Below are 17,347 nucleotides of genomic sequence, written 5' to 3' on the forward strand. Positions count from 1 at the left end.
TTTTGAGTCGACTGACATCTCGAGTTAAAACTCAACTATCAATACCTGTACATCCCGAGTCGTTACGTCCCATGCGACGGGACATTGGCCACATGACTCTAAACACCCGCGCTGTATGGCCCCCCAATGTTTGGAAACGACCTCGGTCCGAAACGGAGATCATCTGGCGTTCCATTACAATGGATCTCTGTCGCGTCACTGATCACCGCTTGTCAGTGTTTACCCACGCCAGTACCGGTTAAGCTTTGGGGCCACAGTTCCAAATCTCGGCACGTTCATGGGACCCCTGGTCAAGACAAAGCGCCGACTCGTGATGGAGGGGGGAAAACCAACAGCGCAGCGATCCGAACTACGGGACGAACCTCACTGTCGTTGGGTTTTCTGCCCTCAGGAACAGAGTTCATACTGAATAGCCTGGGACGATGAAGAAGAGATGGTGCGACATGTGCCATGTTGATGGAGACAGTTGTCGATCTCAACGATGGTACGAGTCGTCAGGTCCGCGAATACACAGGACTCGCGTCGCTTGGCTAACCGACCCAGCAAACAGAGGACGTGGCACGCTGACGTTGCGTGCCGATTGCATACGAAATCAATCTCGTGTGGTTCGGTCCTGATTACCGAACCGCTCAGGACCTAGCCCAATCGCCGTCCAGCGCCGACTATCGCAACGCTTGACCTTTATGGGCTCCAACCAACGGTCTGACTGACTCTTACCATTAGCGAAAGTGCGATAAGCTGCTGCTGCAAGTCATGGCATGTCAAGATTAAGGAGTCATTTGCAACGTCAGGTTAGTGGGCTGACTCGCATTGGCTGCACCCCAGTGTCCTCCCTCACAAGGGTCGGCCGGCTCGTCTGGGTCAGTGGCAGGGTTCCGGATCCATCATAGCCTAAGAGGGCACCGACTGGTTGGCGCTTCGAATGTGCCATTTAACAACCTTCCTCTCCTGGACGGGTGGCGGAGTCCATGTCTCTCGCGTCACGTTGTTTCGCCGAGGGAGTGCTAGACGCTTAAGCATCCAGATCTCAAAAGAGCCTCTACCTCTTGTGGTTTCAACCCGTCCACGATTCCCGAAACACATTGTCACAGCTCTCGCTGTTTCCAGTCATCGACAAAGACAGGGAGACAGGGGCTCTCGAAAATGGCGCCAACCCACTACACTGACCATGATGGTGACGTTGAGGGGAGGAGAAACCCCGATGAGGAGACGCCTCTGTTGGCCCACGACCTGCCGCCAACCCTCGCCCCAAGCAGAGCCTACCAGATCAAGGTCATTGTCCTGGCAATGTCATTCATCCTCCTTCTTGAAATCGGTGCCTATCTCCAGATCCCACCATCCTACCAGCTCATGGAGGATATCATTTGCCGCAAACACTACCCCGACCACATCATCTCGCAAAAAGACGAAGATAATGTCTGCAAGACGGCGCTAATCCAGGGAGAGCTGGCGATGATCAAGGGCTGGCAAGCCTCGTTCGATTGCGTGGCGCGTGAGTCCTGGTTTCTCGTCCTTTTGGCAACACCGGGCTGATGTCGAATATAGCGCTGTTAACGGCCATCCCATACGGCGTCATTGCCGACAAGTATGGCCGCCGGCCAGTGTTATCTTTAGCCATGCTGGGCATCACACTGGAGTTTCTGTGGATGCTGCAACCGCGTAAGTCCTAGTCGGTGTAACGGGCTTGAGGCATTACTAAATGAGCCCAGTCTTATGGCCCGGCGTCCTTCCCCTCTGGACCGTGTGGTTCGGAGCTGCTTTCCAGTTTATCGGTGGGGGTACGGGAATGGTCCAAGCCATGACATGGACCATGATATCCGACGTGGTCCCCATATCTAGCCTGTAAGATCGAGCTGGCCTCCTCCCTGTGATGGCAACACGTTACTGACGGTGTGTAGGACGGCTGTTTACTACAAGATCGGAGCAATCGTGCTCGGGGGAGAGCTCCTCGTCGCCCCCCTCAGCGCCTATCTGCTGAGCAAGAACCCCTGGCTCCCTCTCACCATCGGCATGGTTCTCTTAATTCTCGGAACGTGTCTACCTCCCTTCATTCCCGAGACGCTTGAGCTGCGGCGGGCCGCCGACGAGGAGGTCGAGCAAACGCTTCACCGGTCCGAAGATGGCGCCAATGGCAAGCGAACACTCAAGGAGCAGATCGTCTTTGCGGTGAAAAACGACATGGGCCATGTCTACAACTTTCTCATCAGATCCCGCAGGGTCATTGGTCTGGTGGCAGGGTTCAACCTGACGATTGTCGTCAAGTACGTCAAGACGGATATCATGGCGCAGTACGTCCACAACCTGTTTGGTTGGTCTTGGGCAAAGGTGAGTGACCCCGTTACCGAATGGTTGATTCCATGGTGCATGAAAAACAGCGGAACTTTTGCTGACAATGAGAGCATAGGCAACCCTTCTTGGTACGGTATCGACTGTCACCAACATGATCATGCTGCTCGCCGTCCTCCCGGCGGTGGGCTGGTACATCACCAAGCGGACGGGCGTGCATCCACTGATCCGCGACCTGTGGCTCGTCCGGTTGACGGGTATTCTCCTGACCCTCGGCTGCTTCATGGTTGCCATTGCCTTTGCTCCATGGTTCCTTATCGCCGGTATGGTTTCCATCTCTCTCTATTTGAAATCCACCCCCTGATCCTCATGCACCCCTCCCCCATCGTTCCGCCTTCGCCTCAGGCACACCGTACACTAACACAAGTCTAGCCCTTATCATCTTCTCGACTGGCACTGTCTACACCAACATTTGTCGAGCAGTGCTTAACGCCGTCGTGGAGCCGCACACGATTGGCACGCTCAACACAGCCATCAGCTGGGTGGAACAGATGAGCCTCCTCGTCTCGGCGCCCATCATCTCGGGCTTGCTGAAAGCCGGGAACGCAGCGGGCGGCGTGTGGATCGGGTTGCCGTACATGGCGGCGACGCTCATGGCGATTGGCGGCACCGTTATTGCCTTTGCCTACCGCTTACCTGGGGATAAGATCCTTTAGATCTTCATCGGCTGCTGGGCAAGGAATTTTCGTTAAAGCATAGTTAATATACGTACGGGAGCAGCAAAGCCCTATTGCTGTCATATCCAAGAAGTTAGGAAATTTTGATCTTTGAACTAGTCGGCCCCGCGGGCTGCGGAACTAGTGCCCTCATTCATGGGCACTGGATTGTCGTATTTCTTACGAGATCAACGATAGAAAACGGCAAACGGGCGAAATGGTAAGATCAACTACGTTTGCATGAACCCCAGTCCCTGCCGGTCCGGCCAGTCCGACGACATCTTAGCCTAGTCTGAGTGCTACTATCTGGTCTACCCTCTTGGGTGCCATAACGCCACATTGTTGCCAAGAGCGGTTGATACTTACAATTGACGTGGTTTTGCTCCATACTTCGCACTTTGGTAATAAGCAATTAAGCTCAAACGACTTGGAATGACCTGGAGCAAAAGCAGGGGAGGGTCGACGTACTAGTTTTAGTTTCCTTGTAAACCAACACGTGGGACTGGCTAACTTGTCATTACCTTTTACACGTTTGCGCTGTGGCTGTTGTCTTTATCTCCTATCTGAAACTGTTTCTACTTTTTCTGGTGTCTTGTTGAACCTGGCTGAAGTTGAAACGAATATGAAATGATGCCGCTTCCTTCGTGGTTTTTGCTCTCTTAATCGGCACGTTTTCTCACTTATGCAACCACATAGAACAAACGTCTTTAACAGAACAATTGCCTTCACAACCATGCAATTGATTTACGCAATCCTGTCCTTTTCCACACTCTTAGTTGCTGCGCTCTGTTCTGGATCCGTACAAGGCGTACTTTTTTCATGTTGGAAAAAAAAAAAAGGCGAAAGTCGTGTGGAATGAATGAGACTCTTGAATAGGAGAAAAGAAGCAACCGAGATGGTCAATATACCGGTCACTAGCTTATGCCATAGAGACAATGTGTCCAAAAGCCCGAGAAACAAGCACAAGTAATCAAAACGGATAAAAAGTGAGGGCCTCAGAGCTTACTTACACGTCAGTCAGCATCTCGATGCAAGTGCCGTTTTTGTCTCCTGGCGCCTCTCAACCTCACTGCGCTCCTCGCGTCTGCAATGAGGCAGCTGACCACTTGGACTGCTAACACAACTGAGGGATGGAGGCTTGTCGTCGACGACTACTTCCCCCCCTTTGCACTCCCAACGCTATGCCTCGTCCCGTCTCTCAAGTCGGAAATGTATGCTGCGTGACGCCTGGATGATGGCAATCGTGGGGTTGGACGGGTGCACAAGGGACGAGTGGCCCAATCAAGAGGGTGCTGACCGCAAGGCACTTCGCACGAACAGCACCTTATTCTTATTCCCGGTGTCGGCCCGCCACTGCAATGCCCAACTCCAGCGCTCAGGGCAGATAAGGTGGCGATAAGAGCTTGGGGCGGGCTGCTAATGGATGGCGGGGGAGAGTGGAGGGGGAGGGGTCGCAGCATGATGTAACACAGAGACGGACCAAATATCTTTTTTTCTTTTCGTTTTATTCCTTTCTATATTTTTTATTGGAGTAGATGAGTGCCGCCACCAGGCAGACGGACGACAGACAGCTTCCTCTTCCAACTCCAACAATCCAACAATCCACTTGTATGCATCGTCAGCCATAGGCGCGCACTTCATACATACAGCATTTGTTTCGAAACTCCCTCTTCCCGTCTGCTCTCTATCCCCTTCTCCCTCGGCTCTACAAGCAACGACGCGCGACAGCTTTTCCCACCCCCTCACGCCATCCCCGCCCCTTTTGCCCATCATAGGACGCCGACGCCGCGACAAACACGCCAAGGGCCGGCCCAACTCGAACCGCCCGCGCAACAAGATGGGCAACGAAGAGTCCACCATGCTGGACGACAGCGTCCAGCCCAAGACGCTGCAGGCGCGCACCCTCGACGCCATCGCCGACTACATCAAGTCCGGCCAAGTCAAGAAGATCGCCGTCATGACGGGAGCCGGCATCTCCACCGCTGCAGGCAGTACGTCGTCCGCACACACTTCCACCGCCATCCCTCCCTCCCTTGCAAGATGGACCACCTCTGACAACATCTAGTCCCTGACTTCAGATCCCCTGGCACCGGTCTCTACGCCAACCTTGCTCGCCTGAACCTCCCCTACGCCGAGGCCGTCTTCGACATATCGTACTTCCGCAAGCACCCCGAGCCCTTCTACTACCTCGCCAAGGAGCTCTACCCGGGCAAATTCTACCCTACCGTCTCCCACGTCTTCATCGCCCTGCTTGCCAAGAAGGGCCTGCTGCAGATGAACTTCACCCAGAACATCGACTGCCTCGAGCGCCGCGCCGGCGTCCCCGACGACAAGATCATAGAGGCCCACGGCAGCTTCGCCACCCAGCGCTGCATCGAGTGCGCCACCCCCTTCCCTGCCGAACGCATGCAGCAGCACGTCCAGGACGAGGTCGTGCCCAAGTGCGCCACTTGCGACGGCCTCGTGAAGCCCGACATTGTCTTCTTCGGCGAGGCCCTGCCCGAGGCCTTCCGGGACAACACCCACCTGCCCGCCATGGCCGATCTGATCATGGTTCTCGGCACCAGTCTCTCGGTCTACCCCTTCGCCGGTCTGGCGGAGGCTTCGCGGTCCGGGGTCCCCCGCTTGCTGTTGAACAGGGAGCGCGTGGGACAGATGGGCCGGAGAGCCGACGACGTCGTGGAGCTGGGTGCGTGCGATGCCGGCGTACGCAAGCTCGCCGCTCTTCTCGGCTGGGCCGACGAGCTCGAGGAACTCTGGCGCGGCATTGTTGGTGAGAAGGAGGCCGAGAGGCAGCTGGCGTCCGCCGCGGACGAGGGCGAGGACGATCTCGAGGAGGAGATCCGTAGGGTCACCGAGGGCGTTGATACGGCCCTGAGGCTGGACGATGACGACGGAGAACCCGCCGACAAGGCCGCCGAGAAGCCCGCGGAAGAATCGGAGGAAGTGGGATTCTCGTTGAGGCCAGACGGCGGAAGCGACACCGAGGATGCGCAGAGCAGCATCCCCAAAGGTGTTGTCTCGAGGATGTCCAAGGCTCTACAGGGCGAGGCCGAGATCGGCACCGACATCAAGGACGACCGGGGCCGCGAGGGAAGGACCGTCAACGGCTCCGAGGGCGCCCCCAAGGACGCCCTGGACTTCCGCGTCGAGGCCAAGAAGAAGATCCAGCTCGCCGTCCAGGGCATGGCCACCCCGCTCGACGAGGTCGCTATCGTCTTTGACTCCCAGGCGCCCGTCGCTGAGATCAAGGACGACGACCCCAAGACTCAGGACCCCCTCACCGGCGTGTCGCGGTATGAGCAGACGCCCGCTCCGGGCACGGATGTCGACGCCGAGGGCTACGTCCCTCCCTCGAAGGAAGGGGGCTCCGGCCCTGAACCCGAATCCAGCACGGCCCCCTCGACGACCACCCGAACCGAGACACCATCAGAGAAGAAGGAGGAGGGCTCACCGCCAGGCAGCACAAAGTTATGATGATGCATCATCTTCTTACAGCATTCCTTCCACCTTGACCTTCATCGATTTGGACACCACGACTTAGCAACAATGACGGTTGCCAGTCTTCCTTCACCTATACCCACACTGCATTGGCTACACCAAATCGTATATATCAATGACTGCATTTACCGTGATTCAAATTCAGCATGCGTTCGGGCGCACCTCTTCGGAAGTCACTCCATCCGTTCTTGGAACCCCCTTTCATGATGAACTGCCCTGAGACAGGGGTGACAGTCGAGAGACCAGTAGACCGGCAACCGTTCCCTTACCCCTCATTCTGGGACTTTATGACTTTGTGTCACGTAATTTGGAGTGATGTCAGGCAGTTCAGTGGCATCTCTCTTTGGGGTTCTACCGGTTCATTATGTTGGTAGAGTGCCAGACAACCTTTGGATCCTAAGCGGGTGACCACCTGTTCGGCCAATTGCCCGCTCCCAATGCAACCAAGCATAATCAACAGGTTCGTCTAAAATATTCCGTGGGGTGTGTCCAATTACTTGCGTATGTGGTGGAGTTGTGTCAGTGAAAGTCGTGACATGATGCTGCGGCGTGGGAAGAGGGGATCCGGTAGACTACGCGGAGACATCAAACAGCCAGACGGGAGAAGACCGGGGACGTCCGCTTTGTATGTGTAGGACGAGCATTTGCAGAGCGTCCACACAAAACACCAGGTCCAACCGTCAAGGTCGTCCGTCCCGCAAGGCGAACATGAGTGGCATACGCCGTGCAAGGGCACATCGTTCAAAAGATGCCTATCAGAAGCAGGCTCTGACTGTTTTCCAACTATCGATCGACCCTCGCTGCCCACCACCCACGGGATAAACTGGTATTCGAGACACGTCCACTGCCTCACTCCGGCTAAATCTCTGTGCGCGAATACAAAACTCATTCCTCAAACTCAGACTCGGACTCGGACTCAGCCGTAAGGGGTTTCTGTCCATATACAACGTAGCTGCGTCATTCACCACCAGTCAGTCGCAAGTCAAACGGATCCACAGCCCAGGAGGCCAGGGCAAAAAAAAGGGGGGGATACTCACATGTCGAACATGGCGTGGAACGCGCCGCCGCTGCAGGTCGTGAGCTCGGTACGAACTGCCGCAAGCTCCGCCATGATCTCGGTCTCCGTCCGCTTGAGTAACTCGGAGAACAGCTTCAGCGACAGGGCCTCCAGGCCGTCGAGTGTCAGGACCAAGTTCATCATGCCCAGCTCCCTGAAATGCCCGCCCCTGGCCCATGGACCGAGGGGCGTCTTGATGCACTCCGAGTGCGTGTTTTCGAACCCGGCGTCCTCGAGCATGGCCCCAAGCCGCGGCGCCACGGTTGTGTCGCGACCCATGGCTAGACAGGCTGCCGAGAAGCTGTCCATCCACCGCGCCGTCGCGTGCTCGTCCGTGAAGGTCCCGTCGACAGAGTAGAATTTGGTGGTGACGTCCTGGAACTCGACCCAACCTCCGGGGTTCAGGTGACTTTTGTCTTTGTTCAGTGAATGTTGTTTTTCGTTGGGACGCGTCGCGCCCTTTGAAGGGGTAAGAGGCTCACTCATAAATGTTATCGACGAGGCCCGGCCAATCCTTGATCGAAGCCACCATGTATCTGCACATGATGAAGTCGTATTTTCTGCCTTCTATCCAGGGGCTTTCGATGTCGTCTACCTCGAATCTGACGTTGTAGGGGACCCTGGAGAGAGAAGCATCAGAAGCCGCTTTTCATTCCATGAAATTAGACCGAGAAACCTCATCAAAAGCGAGGGCTGTTACCATTGTGGTTGGATGGCGCTCAAATCAATACCAGTTATCTACGGCCGCAATGTTTGTTAGAAATCTTGGTTCATGCATCCATTGTCCCGAGGATTCATGGACCACCGAGATCCAAGGCGTGTGGGGTTTACCTCGGCGTTTGTATAAATATCTCCCATCGCTATGGCCCCTATCACACAAGTCTCATCAGTATAGCGGTCAAAAGTGAGGGGGCCGAGAGCCGGTGTGCACAGATTCCGGTGCCCGTCCCAATGTCTAGGATGCGGTGGGCCTGCTCCATCCTTACGGGGGCGCGGTACAGTCTATTGCCAATTGCCTTGACCATCATAGCATGGGCGAGATCGAGCCTGTCCAACTCAAACTGCGGAGTAATTAGCTGGCTTAGAAAGGACCATAGCCGGAAGTAGCAGAGACCGACATCGTCGTTGGGAAACTTGTACGCTGTGATTGGAGGGTCAGACTAGGAGTCACGAAGCGCAGACATGAACGCGGCTGGAACTCACCGCCAGGCCGGAAAGCGTGATACCGACGCCCGTATTCCATCGGATAGTTCACGACGCTAGATGACAGTGAAACGGTGTAGTTGGCGCTGGCGGGTCAGCTTTGGAATGAACACCTCTGGGGTCTCCTGGGGGCTGTACATTTGCCCGTCAGTCACGATCGGCTCGTCGGTATCCTGGCATCACGTTCACGTCAACCTCACAGCCCCAATGAACCATTGACGACGGGGAACCAACGATGCCCTCGTCTTCAATCTCGATAGGGCCCAGTAGGTCGGGAGGCGGCGGATGGGGTGGGCCAGCCGCCGGTGGAGCGCCGGCAGCCACGTTTGCGGCGGAGGCTGCGAACAAGTCGGCCATGATTGACTGGGAAAAGGCAAGCAATGGTATGAATTCCCGGGGGGACTAGGGGAACGTTGACAACGCAGTGGATGACGAGGGGTTTTTGGTCCCCCAGGCCGAGGAAGAATTGTTCCCCTTTTTCTCTGTGGACAGGGGCAGGGGGGGGGGGAGTAATAGCGTGACGTTGGTTGCTAAGCCGTTTGGTTGCCGTTGGATGTATGCTGTGCCGCCCACGTTGGGCGTTGGTGTGTGTGTGTATCCGTACCTCGTCTGCAATTGTGCAAGCTTTCTGAAATTTCCGCGGAGCCACTCAGATTTATCCGTTTCTTATCATGTGGCTTGCGTTTGTAAGAGCCCGTTTTGTCTAAAATCTCTCCGCCCCAATAGGCTCTGTTGATGCTGGGAATTCGCATGGTCTTGACACCACTTGACCAAGTTGAAAACGTCCAGAGTCAATCAATCAAGCAATGGATATTATAGTACAAGAGCCTATGATGGACTATGTGATTTCATACGCTGAGCGTAATAGCCATAATGTTTCCTCAAAATGCACACAAGATTCCCTGGAGTCTAAGCTCGGTTTCCTTTCTTACCCATCGGCTAAGTCAAACTTCAGCTTCATTGCCGTTCCCAGCATCAGTGAGTTCCCCGAGACCCGAGCCTTGCGAGACAACGTCCTCGCTAGCTGCTGTCTTCATGCACCTCCATCGCCGTGCCCGCCACCTCCGTCCCATCCCGTCACGGAAGACCAATCATGCAACCACTACTGCGATTTCTGCTGACACTGACACTTTGGCTTCTAGCAGTGATACCTCTCTAGACTGGATCCCAAAGCCGAGCGTGTTGTCTGAACAGCCTTCCGTTCTCAAACTATCACTGCGTCCGGACTTGCTAGGGCTTCTTTTCTGATTCTCTGGTATGTCCCTTGCAGACTTCGGCATCTTTTCTTGTGACTAGGCTTTGCTTTGGTTGGAGACGCCTTGTGTACTGTTGCAGTTCTGAGAACTAAGTCTCCGGGCTTAATTTATTGCCAGCTGTGCGATAGCCAGACGATGGGACGGGGTCTTACTTCGCTTGAAGCCTTCTCGCATTCCAGCCGCCGGTTTAAGAGAAGTGAAGTCGTGTATAATGTTATACACAATAGATTTGTGCATAAGAAGAACAAGTGCAGCGTTCTTAACTTCGTTTCACTACGATATAATCCTAGGAAGAATTGGGCTTTAGGTTGGATCGAACGCCGGGCTACCGTCCGATGAAATCCCAACAATCTGCCAACGCTCTCAGTCCTTCAAGACTAAGATCAATAGCATGTGTTAACCAACAACGCTCTTTCGATTGTAGATTGAGGTTCTGGATTCTTATTCCTAGAACACTAAGAAAAATTCGATACAAGACCTAATAGGCCTATCATGTTTGGTACCTCGGCAAAGCTCCGAGTTAGGAGAAGTTGCCTCGTGGCGTTGAGTACTTGACAAGCCGGTGGGATGCCAATCCATTGGAATCCATACTAACACTAATTTTAGAGAGCCAACACCGTATTTCTCGCATATCTCGTATAGGCCTGAGCGTGCTCTCGCATGTCGGGTAACTGGGCCTTAAGACTGGAGTCTGTTCAGCTACACTAGTATCATTACAGGAAGGTGACAATAAGAAAGGGGTATACGAGCGCCTTTCTCATCAACAAGAATGCCAGTACGAGCTAATCCATGTCCGATTTATGGGTACTATAAGCCGAGGGGAAATCACACGATGCCAAGTCGTCGAATCATTGTGAATGATAAGAAGCAGAAGGCCTCGAAACGTGTGTTCGTACAGGCGGTAGTCAAGCCTTCCACCTCTATCGTTTCAATATTCCCGTTCAACTTACAATGCTCTTAAAATCCGTTGTCTTTGCCACGCTGGCTGCAGCCGGAGTGCCGCGTTCGATTCCTGGGCGGAATCAGACACCAGATCGGTGCGGTACGACTCAGGTCTCGAAGAGTTTCGTGAAGACGGTCTCTGATCTCAAGCCCCTGGAATCCGCCATGAAGCTGGGTGCCCGCAGCAGCAGCAATAGCTCAAGCAACGGCCTTCCCACGATCGACGTCAAGGTGCATTTCCACACGGTCAGCTCGGAGGCCAAGCGCGACTACATCTCGGACCAGGCCCTCGACAAGCAGTTTGCGCTACTCCGCGACGTATACGCAAACTACGACATCAACATTCAGCGGGATGAGACAGTTGCCTCCCGGACAGTCGACGACTTTCTCGCCACTGGGAGCTGGCCTCTCACCAGCCAGCAGGTTGCCGCTAAGAAAGACTTTCTGACCAGGACCCGAAAAGGAGGCTACGATGCAATTAACCTCTACTTTTGTGAGTAGAACCCCGTAAGATCTCAAGGGCGTAAGCGGGCTCTGACTGCCCCTGCGCTTTACTAGATACCGATATGCTCGAGAACTTCTGGGGATCGTGCACACTGCCACAGGACAACGTGACTCGCACTTTTGACGATGTCAACTTCCGCGAGGATGGCTGTGGGATCAACGCCGACAGTCTTCCCAACGGTCCATTCGAGCGGGTCGGCCTTGGGTACACCACGATCCATGAGGTGGGACACTGGTTCGGTCTCCTGCACGTCTTTCAAGGCTACACTTGTGAGGGTAGCGGCGACTTTGTCGACGATACACCTGCCGCTCAGGTTGACACGACAGGATGTCCTATAGGCAAGGACTCCTGTCCCGATGTCCCTGGCCTAGACCCTATTCACAATTACATGGACTACTCTGATGACTCTTGGTAAGCTCATGGAATGACTGTTCTCGAGGGTTTGGATGAGTGCTAAATCAAAGATTCCAGCTACAACGAGTTCACCGAGGGTCAGAAACTGCGCATGCATAGCATGTGGGAAACGCTGCGACTTTCAGCAAAGGTCATCTCTTAATTGGCGTGGCCATAGTAAGACCCGACACCACCTTCTATACACAGGGGGAAAGACGTCGGGTTCGGTATTTGAGAACTGGTTCCACTTCAGGTCCTTGTCTGTACCACCTCATCTTGTATTTCAACCTGTGCTCTGTTTCCAGCAAACCTGTCTATAATAGGCCCTCTTGTCTCCAAACCTGAATCTCTTACGCATGTACAGGTTGGTGGTTGGGTTGGAAGAAGTAAGAAAGCTACCAGTTATAAGACCCCTACAACAAAATCTGACGGCTGAAATCCTGGACAACCTCTTGGACAATGCCTATCAGAACTTCGCTATACCGCGATGCGGAGTGCCTTATTGCCAATAACCCGAAACCGCTCCCATCATTCGAGAGAAGAGCGCTGAGCCCCCAAGCAAGCTCTGTTGATGGAGCACTCTAGCCAACAACAAGGCAGTGATAGCAGCGACGGGCAACGTGGCAGAAATGCTGGTTCTTCTCGGCGCGGATTCTTTGTCCTCCACATTCTTTTCGTCGCTGTATGGCCACGCGTGGTCTGATGACGGGGGGCTGGCGCCGTTCAAACTCAGGCCACCGGCGATCTGTTCGCTGTAGAAGTTGAGCCACGTGGCTATCGGCAGAAGAGGCGCGAGGTACTTGTGTATCAGGCGGCCCTTCCACGTGTTCCAGGCGGAGGCGCGCATGGCCTCCTGGCACTTCTCAACCATGTCGGCGAGACGCTCGACGCGCTGGCTCTCGACGGCGACGAAAGCCTCGGTGAGCCTGGGCAGCTCCCAAGACGCACGGCCGGCGAGGTTTTGTTCCCGTAGGGCGTTGGCGAGCGAGGCGCACGACTCGATGCAGCTGTTGCCGCCCTGGCCGACGAGGGGGTTGAACTTGTGGGCGGCGTCGCCGATGATGATGATCCGTCCGTAGTGCCACCGCCGCATCACAAAGTGCGGAAGGGCAGTGACGCCGCTGTACTCCAGGTTGTCCGCAACTTGGCGGAAGCGCAGGCCGTTGTCGGCCACGAGGGCGTCGGCGCCGCGCTTGAACTCGCGTCGCTTGTCTTCGTCACCGAAGCGCGGGATGTCGTCGATCGGACATGACCGCCGAGACTCGGGCAGCGTCCAGAACCAGAACACGAACACCTCTCCGCCGGGTCCGCCCATGCAGCCGGCTACGGTACCGTCGCCGCTTGCGCCGACGACCTCGCCGGCCGCCACACCCGGCGTCGGTTTCGCCGTGCCAAAGATGCAGGCGTGCTCGCAGGGGATGTTGCCTCTGTCGACCGAAGGGATCGCGGCCGAGTCGTTGTTGTCGTCCGCGTTCCTCCACATCTCCTGCCGGATTGTGCTGCGCACACCGTCTGCGCCCACGACAACCTGGCTTTCAAACACTGAGCCGTCCGTGGTGTACACCAGGGCTCCATCCTCCAAGCTCTCCACCCGCTTCACCTTCTTGTTGACGAGAATTCTATCCTTCTCTTTCAAGTGCTGATGTAACACGCATATAAGCTCATAGCGCTCCATGAACATGTTTGGGTACCCGTGACGATGGGTGATGAGAGCTCTTGTCTTGCGGGTCATGATGCGCTTTCCAGAGGCACTGTCTCGGGTGATCATCTCCTCAACCGGTTGTGCCTTACTCAGAATGTCTTCGTAGCAGCCCAGCTGATCGAGCACCCGCAATCCGTTGGGGAAGAGACCGATGCTCGCTCCAACGTTGGGCGTTACCGTGCCGTACGCCTCGAGAAGCAAATAGTCGACGCCTAGATTTTGCAGCATCAGGGCCAAGGTAAGGCCTGTGATGCCACCTCCAACGATGATGACCTGTCGCTTTGTCTCTTGGGTGGCCATGTTGCCGCGGGTGATGTTTAATGATGGCAGTCAGAAATGGAACGCAAGTCTGTGAGAAGGAGATGGTGGTGATGATGCGGATATGGTGAGATGTTGGAACGAGGGGCCATAAAGGTATTTATAGCAGCTGGCCGGAAATCCAAGCTCTTTCGTTATGCCGAGTCTGATCGGCAGTAGACGTCGAGGAAGTTCAATCTGCGGTGTTTGATGTCCAATTTCGGAAAGGAGGTCGTCGGCAAGTTTGAGGGCTCCGAATGCAACTCTTCCCTGGCAGGTTGAGTGAGGGCTGGTTCAAGTCTACTATGAGTACCTAGTTTCAACAACACTCGACGACGACCCACTGCGCAGGTTATCAAGGACTCCATATTGGCCGTCAATATCGCCACCGGCCGATCCCTGCCAGCTCAAAACGATACGCCGGATGTCAGTGTGAGTGTTGCCTTTGAGTTTTCGGACGACAAAGTTAGCATGGTGAATCGGTGATGCTTTCTGGTTTTCGCAGCATATCTCTCAGTCACTCGACTTTGAAGAAACCAGAAAAGCTATCATAGAATTCAATCTAATTTGAGTTGAGATGAATAGCCGTTCTCTGTATGTGAGGTTATGCGCGATGTCTGCAAGTATGGTGATCAGGTGGGTTAACCCCGCGGGGCCTGGGTTTTGTCCGAAGTACACTAGGTGGAACATTATCCTGGCATCGTGGGTTTACTCCTTTGCATGATGGTTCAGACACCGCTCCGGACGTTGGGCCGAGACCCGCAGTCCGAAGGCCTCTGATTCTGTCCGAGTACTGGCTCGTTCCCACTTCAAAAGGCCACTCTCAGCGTCGGGTTTCTCGACACCGCAATCCTGAACCTGAGGTCTCTCGCTTTTCAACCTACAAAGACTTATTCAGTTCATGTGTCACTCGGTTTAGCGTCAAGCAATCTTTTCCGAAACAATGAAGAAGATGACTAGCCTTGCCGCCTGCGTCACACGTGATGCTTACGTTTAGACCGAAACAACACTGCAGCATCTCTTAAAACATAGTATTCTAAAAAAAAGGTCTTGGAATCCAACAAGCTTGCACTCTTCTCCCATGTTTTGCTTCTATGACGCCCCTTTGAAGATCTAAACGGACGTCGATGAGACGGTGGATGACCCGTTTGTCTCAGGTACTCGGAACAGGGCGGCCGGTCATTCGCTTGCTCGCATTTAACTCAATGCGCTCGTAGCGCGAGCTTCACAGGGAACCCGTCCGCTGGATGGGCACCGCCTCCGCCTTTGATAGCTTGATACGCCCTGTTGCCGTTGACCGTATTGATGCCAGTCTTGGGGTGAAGCTCATCCCACTCGTCGTACGCAGGCGTTAAGCTGAACTCCCTCACCGTCATGGCTAACGCGATTCTCAATTCGAGCATCGCCAATGTCTGTCCGATACAGTTTCGGGGACCCCATTCAAAGGGCCGCCAGGCACCTTTGGGCGGATACAGAGGGTCTTCGGGTCCAACAAGCCAGCGATCCGGAATGCAGGCCTCGGGATCTTTCCAGTGTTTGGGGCTGTGGTGGATAGCCAAAGACAGCGTCCAGACGTTACATCCCTCGGTGGGATACACACGGCCGTCTTCGTCCACAACCTGCACGTCTGAACGGCCCTGTCGTAGGGCACCCGCTGGTGGATATATGCGGAGCACTTCCTTGATGAAAGCCACAGTGTAAGGTGTCCTGTTGAGGAGTTGTGGATCTTCGTGGATTCTGTTCTGCACCTGCGAAGGGTCGGGCCCAAAAGTATCTCTAATTTCTGTGACGACGCGAGAAAGAACGTCTGGGTTGTCCGAGAGGAGCTTGTAGCAGTAGAGAAGCGTGCTGCTAGTTGTGTCGTGCCCAGCGAATAAGAAGAGTCGGACTTGAGGGGTAATGGTGTTTTTGATCGCTTGTTTGGCATCATTGTCAGATTCTTTTCCACCTACTTCCTTGAGGTATTCATCGATGAATAGAGATGCTATCGATTTCGATCGGGTGACATCATTTGGGCCTGGATCGTCTCGAAACCGCTCTGACAGTATCCTGTCGGTTTCCGCAAAGATAAACTGGTCCACCTTCTTCCCGTTGAGCCAGAGAATTAGAGGCCGAATCGTGAGGTATTTCTCCAACGGGTTTAAAGGTTCGCGAAACGATGTCCATTCAATCTGCTTCCGAAGAGCCAATGCGAGGGGATGATCTTGTTTCTGGTGATGAAGCCGGGTATCCCTGTGCTCGAGTGTTAGAGACATCAATTGTCTAGCCAGGGGCCCCCAAGATACTAACAATACGACGGACCCGATGATATCGAATGTCATCCTCAGAGTCAAGTCTTCAAGCTGGAACACTTTGGTATGCCCCCCTGCGCATATATCCAGTAGCTTCTGTCGGAAAACGGCGACTTCATCAGCGATTGCTGGCGCAAGACCCATCATGTAACCTAGACTGAAGCCTGGGTTAAAGAGGCGTCGCCAACGTTTCCATTCGTCCCCCTTCATTGTCAACAAGCTTCTTCCACCAGTTACCTTCTCAAGAGGCACGATTATATCGATTCCTTTGGCAAGAGGAAGAGCATCGAGCTGTGAAGCAGCCTCAGCATCTGCAACGACCATCACGGTGCCGCTGAAAGGCCAGAGACTGATGTAGAATATGCCTTTCGGGTAGTCCTCTGATATCTTCCACATGATGTTATGGATGATGCTGTCCGATGGTAAAACTCGCATGACACTCTTGAGGACTGGAAAGTGACCCCCAATGAACGAGAAATCCGGAATTGGCTTTCAAGATTGTCAGTCAAAGTTTCCCTTCTACTTTTGTCGTATAAGTCGTGGCCGCTGTCGAAGTCCTTACCAAGTTGGCTCTTTGCATCCGCCAGATTGCTTTACGAGCAGCATATAGTTTAGCCAGGAAATAGATGAAGCCCGTGACACCGGCTGCAATGATAGCTGACCAGACCTTCTGGTCGGTCCCAAGGGCTGATACCATCGTTGTGGCCTGACCAAGGATGGGCAATCGACGTCCGCTGTGTCTGCAAGAGCTTACACGGGTAAGCCACAAGCGGCGTGATATTTGACTTGAAGTTCTCCGAGGGCCAAAGCGTGAAGCTAAAGAAGAGAAGAAAGCAACTGTTAGCGGCTACCACAGTCATCAGGGAAATGTTGTGAGGCGGGAGAAGAGGGGACGTCAAACCTAGTTATCAGCATTATGCAATTTGGGGAAAGTTCTCCAAGTAGTTAGGCAATGTTTAATTAAACTGCCTGGCTAAACTTATTTTTTTTTATCTATACATCCGCGGCTGTCAGCAGATGGTCGCACAGTGTGAAGAACTCTGTGTAACAATAGGTGTTGTTTTCATTGACTTAGTAAAGATGGCTGCATTAGATCTTTCACAAATATTACCCAGTGGTCTTATGCAACCTATTCGAGCACACTGCAGATGAGGAACAATGGCATGAAATTGCAAAAGTCTTGTACTCCGTTGCATAA

General features: G+C 54.1%; 6 protein-coding genes across 6 annotated transcripts; 3 read left to right on the forward strand and 3 right to left on the reverse strand.

Annotated features, from left to right (window-relative positions):
• Positions 1-1,143: 1,143 nt before the first annotated feature.
• On the forward strand, positions 1,144-3,002 carry CH63R_07332 (ATP synthase F0; the record flags this gene model as incomplete). The annotated part of the gene is made up of 6 exons (XM_018302307.1): positions 1,144-1,492; positions 1,546-1,659; positions 1,710-1,842; positions 1,899-2,325; positions 2,405-2,609; positions 2,719-3,002. 6 exons carry the CDS (start codon positions 1,144-1,146, stop codon positions 3,000-3,002), a joined length of 1,512 nt encoding a protein of 503 aa, XP_018157085.1.
• A 1,837-nt stretch (positions 3,003-4,839) lies between these two features.
• CH63R_07333 (Sir2 family protein) lies at positions 4,840-6,479 on the forward strand (the record flags this gene model as incomplete). The annotated part of the gene is made up of 2 exons (XM_018302308.1): positions 4,840-4,993; positions 5,068-6,479. The coding sequence occupies 2 exons, from the start codon at positions 4,840-4,842 to the stop codon at positions 6,477-6,479; spliced, it is 1,566 nt and encodes a 521-aa protein (XP_018157086.1).
• Positions 6,480-7,536: 1,057 nt separating this feature from the next.
• Positions 7,537-8,588, reverse strand: CH63R_07334 (Methyltransferase; the record flags this gene model as incomplete). Its single annotated transcript, XM_018302309.1, has 5 exons — positions 7,537-7,969; positions 8,043-8,180; positions 8,261-8,298; positions 8,392-8,429; positions 8,492-8,588. The coding sequence occupies 5 exons, from the start codon at positions 8,586-8,588 to the stop codon at positions 7,537-7,539; spliced, it is 744 nt and encodes a 247-aa protein (XP_018157087.1).
• A 2,382-nt stretch (positions 8,589-10,970) lies between these two features.
• On the forward strand, positions 10,971-12,022 carry CH63R_07335 (Metalloprotease MEP1; the record flags this gene model as incomplete). Its single annotated transcript, XM_018302310.1, has 3 exons — positions 10,971-11,454; positions 11,520-11,877; positions 11,938-12,022. 3 exons carry the CDS (start codon positions 10,971-10,973, stop codon positions 12,020-12,022), a joined length of 927 nt encoding a protein of 308 aa, XP_018157088.1.
• A 336-nt stretch (positions 12,023-12,358) lies between these two features.
• CH63R_07336 (FAD binding domain protein) lies at positions 12,359-13,861 on the reverse strand (the record flags this gene model as incomplete). Its single annotated transcript, XM_018302311.1, has 1 exon — positions 12,359-13,861. The coding sequence occupies one exon, from the start codon at positions 13,859-13,861 to the stop codon at positions 12,359-12,361; it is 1,503 nt and encodes a 500-aa protein (XP_018157089.1).
• Positions 13,862-15,060: 1,199 nt separating this feature from the next.
• CH63R_07337 (AflN/verA/monooxygenase) lies at positions 15,061-16,846 on the reverse strand (the record flags this gene model as incomplete). Its single annotated transcript, XM_018302312.1, has 2 exons — positions 15,061-16,638; positions 16,712-16,846. The coding sequence occupies 2 exons, from the start codon at positions 16,844-16,846 to the stop codon at positions 15,061-15,063; spliced, it is 1,713 nt and encodes a 570-aa protein (XP_018157090.1).
• Positions 16,847-17,347: the final 501 nt, after the last annotated feature.

The sequence above is a fragment of the Colletotrichum higginsianum genome, chromosome 5 (genome assembly GCF_001672515.1).
Source record: "Colletotrichum higginsianum IMI 349063 chromosome 5, whole genome shotgun sequence".
NCBI lineage: Eukaryota > Fungi > Ascomycota > Sordariomycetes > Glomerellales > Glomerellaceae > Colletotrichum > Colletotrichum higginsianum.